This window comes from Gavialis gangeticus, unplaced genomic scaffold (assembly GCF_001723915.1).
Source record: "Gavialis gangeticus isolate Ggan-Ray unplaced genomic scaffold, GavGan_comp1, whole genome shotgun sequence".
In the NCBI taxonomy this organism is placed as follows: Eukaryota; Metazoa; Chordata; order Crocodylia; family Gavialidae; genus Gavialis; species Gavialis gangeticus.
Genome location: NW_017729032.1, coordinates 61,631,554 through 61,639,965, shown reverse-complemented (window position 1 = coordinate 61,639,965; position 8,412 = coordinate 61,631,554). Strand labels below are relative to the sequence as shown.

General features: G+C 41.1%; 1 protein-coding gene across 1 annotated transcript; it reads left to right on the top strand.

The window, feature by feature from the left end:
• Window positions 1-4,813: 4,813 nt before the first annotated feature.
• Window positions 4,814-7,872, top strand: CCDC70 (coiled-coil domain containing 70). Its single transcript, XM_019524058.1, has 2 exons — window positions 4,814-4,854; window positions 6,976-7,872. Exon 2 carries the CDS (start codon window positions 7,067-7,069, stop codon window positions 7,709-7,711), a length of 645 nt encoding a protein of 214 aa, XP_019379603.1. The 5' UTR covers window positions 4,814-4,854; window positions 6,976-7,066; the 3' UTR covers window positions 7,712-7,872.
• The last annotated feature ends 540 nt before the right edge of the window (window positions 7,873-8,412 follow it).

Genomic DNA, 8,412 nt, shown 5'->3' with positions numbered 1-8,412 from the left:
TGGAGAACCTTGCATTTTTCAGTGTTAAACACCATCAGGTTTTCGTCCGCCCATTTGCTGAGCCTGTCCAGGTCAGCCTAGATCACCCGCCTGTCTTCTGGTGTGGATGCTTTGCCCCAAAGTTTGGTGTCATCGGTGAACTTGGCCAGTCCGCTCCTGAATCCAATGTCCACATCATTAATGAAGATGTTGAACAATATGGGTCCAAGGACAGAGCCTTGGGGGACCCCACTGGTCACAGGACACCATGATGAGTGACTGCCATCAATTACAACCCTCTGGGTCCGACCACGGAGCCAATTTCCCAGCCAGCAGATCATGGTGGACCCAAGGCCACAATTGGCCGGTTTTGCCAAGAGGTGATCATGGGATACCAGATCAAAGGCTTTTTTGAAGTCAAGATATATTACATCAATCTCTTCTCCTTTGTCCAAGTGATAGATCACCTGGTCATAGAAGGAAATGAGATTGGTCAAGCAAGAATTTCCTATAGAATTACCTCATTGTCAGAGATGTGCTCTACAATAGGTACATTTTGCTCTTAACCATCATTGTTGGGAGAAAAGCTTGCAAATGTAGGCAGCAGTGACATTTACTGAGCCTGCACATAACTCTCAACAATAACTCTGGAATGAGCTACACACCAGTCTCTATGACTTGGTGACTTCTAAACTTAAGGATAACAATTGGCAGCATATTGTTAACAAGGATGGGAACAGTGCGGATATCATCTTCATTCTCATATTGCTTACCTATTGTTTGCTTTTAAATGCAATGCTAAGACAAAGAGAGATTAAGTGTCTTACTTACAATCACACAGGAATTCTGTAGCAGAGCCAAAAACTGAATACAGGTATCAGGAGACAATTTCTTTGTGTCAATGGAGTTCATCAGCACAAGGCCTTCTCCATCAAAACACCATCTTGTTGGTTCCCAAATGCAGCCCATTCTGACTCCATAATACATACCGATGGCAATGTCCCTTACTGATGGCATTTAGTGATAGTGCTGAATTACTGTAGGGCAAACTCCGTCTTCACTGCAAAGACTCACCTAATACCTTCTCCCTTTTCAAACAGGAGAAAGTGGCTGCATTGACAGACAGCTTTGGCATTTATAGTTTCCTGGTTAAGGTACTAGACTGGGTGCAGGAGGTCTGGGTTCAGTTTCTCACCTTCCAAGAATTCCTGTGCAACTTTGAGCAAGGCACTTAACCTCTGTGTTTCCACTACAAACTATACATAATGTATCTGTGAGCCTTCCCTTGATAGGTCTCCTTTGTTCAGATCTCTTGCTATGTGCTTACAGAGAATTCAGCACAGTAGAGCTCCAATCTTAATTGCAGCCTTTATATGGTGCCACAATATAAATCATAAGAACAGATGGCTCATATGAACATTAGGAGCAATCCACAATGGAACACTGCAGACTCTTTCTTTTGGAATTTAAGCACCTTGTAGGCAGTTGTTGCTATGGAAGCGGTATCCACAATAAGGCTCTATTGATGCAGAAGACAAGAAACAGATGTTTTGAATCTCATGTTATCTCACATTCCCTTCCCTGTGCAGTATCCCAGTAAGCATCTAAGTCCCAACAATGACTCTCTGTCTTCAGACTCTTCTTCCCCACAAAGTTTAATGTGTGCCTCCTTCTAGCCCAGCAGCCCTGATGTCTTGCGAGAAAGAGTGTATCCTTTTCATCTCTTATGAGAGGACAAGGCGAGGACAGGGGGGACTCTCACTCCTCTATCTGAAAAACACTACTGGTGGCAGTGACTAGTGTTGACAGTCAGCCCCATTGGCCTACATACTTCCCAGAAAAGTTGTTGGGCTTCCAGCCTTTCTTTGAGTAGAGGAGGGCTGCAAAATCTAATCCTAAATGGGTAATCTTGGTCCTACAGCCACTACATTTGATTTGGTAAATTAACACAGATTATTGAAGGTTATTATCCCCTATAATGTGTTGAATTAGTGACAAGAGAAGGTACAGGACAGAGAGTCAAGAATTTACCTCTAGAGTTTTCTGTTTTACCTGATCACCTTGTTCACCTAGTATTCCACTTGATATATGGTGATCTATAAGATGTGCTAGACTGAACAGAGCTTGGCCTACAGACTACTCATATATGGAGCATGGCTTTCTTCGAAGTTAGAAAGTAAGTGAATAAATTTGGCTATTTCTATATTGGCTTCCAACTCTATTGTCCACCAAATGAGATATATTAAGAAGACTCAGCACAAGAAAGACTGTTGGGAAGAAGTAAAGATCTTAAAGAAGAAGGCTAAAGCCAACGAGGAGAAAGCTAAGATGTTATAGGCCCTCCAGGAACACAAATTCAAGCCAGGAAAAAAAAATCCTGCAGAGGGGGAAGAAAATGCCTTTCCAGAGAAAGAAGTGGATCATAAGGATGCATTCTGGGTCAAAATCACCATATTTGGTCTTACCTAATGAAATGGCTTTCTGTGCTAAGACACTGAGCTTCATATAAATGAACTTCGGGATCATCCTAAGTGAAAGGGAAAAAAATACTTGGCTGGAGTTTCTTGCAGTTGAAGAACTGGGCCACTGAGAAGAAAGAGAAAGCAGGAGGAGTAAGTCCTCCGAGAGGTGAAGCATCTAAGGAGCAGTCTATTCCTTCTCAAAGCCTCCCAGTAAATTCTGTGCTTCCTGCCTTCAATTTCTTGCTCTCTTTGGACTCGGAACTGCATCTTGCTCTTCATCATTTTTATTTCTGTCTGTCTACCTATATATTAACAATTTACCTACTTCTTTCTTTGTCATCAAAGCAGTCAAAACATGCAGGTAAATCTGACTTAAAGTTGATGACATGAAGACAGGACCAACCCTGCAACATTTTACAACTACACTGAAAAAATCCTTTAAAGGTGAGTTATGTAGAAAAAAAAAGAATGGCAGTCTTCATTTTAAGTAGCTGAATACAGCATCAGTATTTTCACTGTAATATGTTTACATGGTAGACAACAGATGTATTGCAAATCTCGAAGGGCAGCAACTTTACTGACATCAATGAGTTTGGTCAAGATTTTCAAAAATAGGATCCTAAATCCATATTTAGGTGCTTACTATACGTAAATGGAACTTCAGAACTTATTATACATAAATAGAACTTCAGTATGCCTATGATTATGCTGTCAGTGCATATACTGAGGAGGACCTACAAATGGCCCGTAACTGCTTCTCTTAAATATACTGACCCTTAACATCAGAAAAATAAAGGTGCTTCACCAGTCTGCTCTGGGCCAATTAACTTGGCCAGCAAAGATCCTCATTGATGGACAGGAGCTGGAGAATGTTCAACACTTTGCATACCTCAGCAGCCATCTTTCAAAGAAGGCCAAAATCGAAGAGGACAGCCAGTGTAGGATCTGATGTGCCAGCTCTGCCTTTGGAAGACTGTATCATCATGTGTTCAACAATGACAACATCAGGACTTGAACTAAACTCATATTATATAAAGCTGTGGTAACCCCAACTATTCTCTATGGCTGTGAAGCTTGGGTGACCTACAGGGACCACCTGAAAAGCCTGGAATGCCTTCATCAGTGCTACCTCCAGAAGATCCTTGGCATAAAGTTGGAGGATCATCATACAAATGCCAGTGTCCTCACTGACACTACCACCACAAGCATGGAAGTATTAATTATTCAACATCAGCTATGGTGGCCAGGGCATTGTGTGCACATGTCTGATGTATGTTTACCAAAGCAACTGCTATACTCCCAACTCAGCCAAAGACAAAGGACACATGGGGACCAGTGGAAACACTTCAGGGACGCCCTCAAGGCAAACATTAAGTAGTGTGGCATTGACACCACAAACTGGGAAAAACTAGCCTGGGACAGGGCTACATGGTGATGCTTTGCAAGAGAAGGTACATCTTACTTTGAAGAAAACCAACTCACCCTGGAGGCAGAAAAATGACAGATATGGAAGGAAAGGAAACAAGACTGAGAAGTTCGCAATTTGACCCTCCCTTTAACCACTACCTGTGGTGTCTGCCAGAGAGTCTGGAGCTCTAGAATCGACCTTCTTAGCCACTAATGGACTCATCTACAACCTCTTACTTGACCTGTGAGAGTAATCATTCTTGATTGTGAGGAATTGCTGATGATGATACATAGGTGGACTAATTTTCAAATGTATTCAACACCCAATTGTTTGTGCTGACCTCAATCGGAACTGCTGGATACTTAATAGTTATAACAAATCAGACCACTTTACTTTCAGTAGGTATCTAAAGTATGAAGTTGGTAGCCTAGATTTACCTATTGAAATCTTGCTTCCTGTGCTACAGGGCTTGTGTTCATTTGAGCTTATTAAGACACATATGTGTCTTCATTCTGTTTGAATAATGATCTTAAAATGGGAGATGTAGTGCCTTAATTTAATATGATTCATATGAACACAAACAAAAACAAAAATAGTAATATTTATCTAACATTTAATGCAAACTGATACAAATCTATATGGTACAGGTCCTTCAGCCAGGAGCATTTGGCTAAAAGGCAAGGTGAATGGACTGCATAGATATTGTGAGTTTAGAATAATATTTATTACAGCCCTTGATTTGCCCATCCTTTTCAGAAAGAGCAAAGAATGAAAGAATAACAACATATTCTTGGCTGAATATGATGCAAGTATTTGTTTCAAGTTGTAAAAGCCTCCTTCATTCAGCCCTGACTCAGTGACTGCTACTACATTCACATGTTGCTTGGCTTTGAATCGATTGTGTTATACTGCATGAAATGACATCACTATAGGTGACTTGCATTTTAGCTAGTCACTGTCACTAGTAGGCTTCAGACATCAAGCTGATATAAGGACAGTACATGTGTAAGTACAATAGGCCTCTCTTAAATTTGTTACAAATGCTCAGAGTTTGGTAACATATATATAATTACCAAGCAAAATTACTATGCACCTCTGGGCTTTTACTTTCTGAAGTAATATCATAGGATTGGAAGGGACCCCAAAGGCTATCTAATCCAACCACCTCCACAACTGCGGGCTATGCTAGAGTTGATGCCTGTTTACAGTAGCACTTCATAAAAGCAACAACCTGGGAACATTTTCTGCAATGTGTAGTCAGATGACAGTCCCTATAACAGTAGGCTCAGGTGTGACTTCAGAGCAGGACACCAACATCTTGCTACTAACAGGTGTTGATTGCATGTCTATACTGTCTCAACAGATGTCTTGCTAGTTTCTTGAAAATTTCCAGTGAAGAAGATTTCACAACTCCGGGTAGTTTGCCCCATTTTTCTACCATTCTTACAATTCTCCCCCCTGAGATTTAATCTAAATCTGTTTTGCTGCAACTTAAACCCATTGCCTCATGTCCTGCCCTCTGTGAAAAGATAGGATAGTTATGATGTTTGAAAGAGAAAAAATGTATTCAGATATAATTACTTTGCATCTTAATTGAAATTGTCCAGCAACACATTATAGGTAGAGCCCTACCGAATTTACGGCAGAAGTGGTTCTGCACTGTGGCTCCTTTAATCTTGCAGGTTCCTCCATGTGCCCCCTGCTGCTGCTGCTGCTGACTGGCAGGGAGGCAAAATAAGTGTCATGTTTAAAACCACAATTTTTGCTTCCTTGACAATCATGAGTGAACCGCAAGTGGGGCTCCTCCACGAATCAACAGCAGTGGGGAGCATGGGGCAACCTGCAAAATTAAAGGAGCCACACAACACAGCACACTTCTGCAGTGAATTCAGTAGGGCCCTAATTCTAAGACAAAATGGAAACATTTGGACTTTGCTATATTGGTTTAAGCTCTTTATTTATATTTTTAAGTGTGTCATGAAAAGAGAGGCTTCATACTGGATGGGTAGCTTCTTAATTTGTTCTGCTGAACATGCCTCTGAAGCACATTCATGTCCAGTGAATTCCTTGCATCTGCACTGCAAGCTGGAAGCCTGATTACCAGGGATCCTGGTTTTCTATGCTAAAAAAAATCCCCAATTTTCAGAGTAAAAAAAGTAACCCAAAATCCACATTTTCCCATGGTTAAAATGAAACGTGTGTGTGTGTGTGTGTGTGTGTGTGTGTGTGTGTGTGTGGTGTTTCATTTTAATCACAGGAAAATGTGGATATTTTGGGTTACTTTTTTTACCCTGAAAATTGAGGATTTTATTTTAGCAGAGAAAACCAGGATCCCTGGTAATCAGGCTTCCAGCTTGCAGTGCAGATGCATGTAAACTCCTTGCCTTCTTGATAAGTACCAGCACCAAGGAAAGGCTATTTTGTACATATTACTATTCTGTACATTGCACCTGCTGTCTCTTGAACTTTTTCTCACTTTTCAGCAAGAGGTTGATGAAGTCTCTCATAAGAAAATAATAAGTAAGAGATTTTATTTTTAAAGCTGCCTGCTCCCTGCTATGGAGCCTGAGGCATTGTGCAATAAGTCATAATAAATATCATAAAACAGTATAAATAAGTAATCTGCTGTTCCCTCAATTCTGGAATTATTAGGCAGGGCAAGTAAACAGAAAATTGGATATTTCCAATTTTGGAAAATTGGAAACAGAAATTTCTCTCCATTGTTGAAGTGACTAGTGATCATTAGTACCTTCATATTTTGGTCTCTAATTTGAGACATTGGAAAGAAGTTCGTTTTCCAGTGGCTGCACTTGGAAAACCCAGACCTTCAGTAGAAACCTCATGTTGGGCACTCAAACAGAAGTACCTCAAATCATTCTGGAAAAATCACTTTGAAATAGTCTGGTTCTGCACCAACACTACAGAATCCACACCCAAATACTACAGTGATTGGTGATATATAAATCCTAACATAAATAAGGCATTTTACTATGACCCAGCCATATAAATATGGTATAGCCAGATTTTTAAGCCCCTTAATTTGCACCATCACTGCATAAGCTTGAGTACTTCCAGTTATGGTTGTCACTGCTGATCTAGAACACTTTTCTATCTTGTGGTCCATAGGGTATGACAGGCCTGACTGGGCTTGGCCTGTGTCTGGTCCCATCACAAGCCAACATAAGTGATGACTGCTTTCACCAGGCTTGACCAGTGAATGAATAAGAACTGCCATTGCTGCTCAATGTCTTGCCCTTCCTACTTCACCCCCCGACAGGAGCAGCTCATTAAGAAGTTATGGGAAGAGAAAGCCTTTCGGGAGGAAATCAAGGCCTTTCAAGTGAAGATCAAGGACTTTCAGGGGAAAATTAATGCCTTTCGGGACAAGATAAGGGCTTTCAGGATGGCAATCCAGGCCTTCTGGGAAGAAGAAAAACCCATCTGGGAAGAGGACAATGCCTTTCAGAAGGAAGAAAAGGCTTTTAGGGAAGAAGCAAATGTCTTCTGGGAGGAGTACAGGGATTTCTGGAAAGGGTATAATGCTTTCTGGAAGAAGGACAAGGCTTTCTGGAAGGAGGATCAAGTACTATGGGAAAAAGACAAGACCCTCTTGGAAGAGGACAGGGTCCTGTGGGCAGAAGAGAAAGCTCTGTGGGCAGATGAAAAGATTCTCCTAATGGAGGAAAGAACTTTTTGGGAAGATGAGGAAGCCCTCCGAGAAGATGAAAAGGCCCTCCAGGAAGATGAAAAAACTATCTGGGAGGGGGCATTTGGTCCTCTGAGAGAGGGACAGTTACTTGTAGCAGTAGCTATCAATACTGCTAGGGGCCACCGCTCAGTGGCCTGTAGAGGAAGAGGATAAACAAAATGTAAACCATTGCTCTAGGCATAAAACCAACACTTGGAAAGTCACATACATTGAGGCAGTAGGTTGTTTAAATAGTCACCACTCTGCTTTGATCAACACTGAAATAGCTACTTTGACTCAGAAACTTAATAAAAGCCTAATGGAGTGCCATTGTAGAACTATTTCCCAATTTCATAGTTTATAGTTTGTAGGGTCGGAAAGGACCTGAGCAGATTTAATTCGCTTTAAGATGATTGCAGTTATGTTTTCATTGTATTGTATATTCCTCTGTGATCCTGTATATTGGTCAAAGGTTTGAAGCTGTCAGGCACCTACCTGGTTTCCAAACGTCTCACCTGTAAGAGGAAGGCTGATGCTTGTAAAGTTACGACTCATAAGAGGATGAAGATTTTTCAAGAGTCTATGTTCATTATAATTCCAAATCTCTCAGAAGCTGTAGATCCACTGGTGCAATTCAAATTAATGCATCTTATATACACATTTCACTGGAGTAAGACACCAGTGAATTTAAGAGTCATCATGCTAGAGTCAGTGATGACAGAGCCCTGGACTTTCTTAATGTTTTAATCTTCCTTCTCTGGAGTCTGATGTGCATAGATTGTGGCTACATCCACAAGTTTCTTCTAGGATTCCAGTTGTATCCATTGGAGACTGATTTCTGAATCATGGCACTGCATGGAAAGATGATCTGTTGA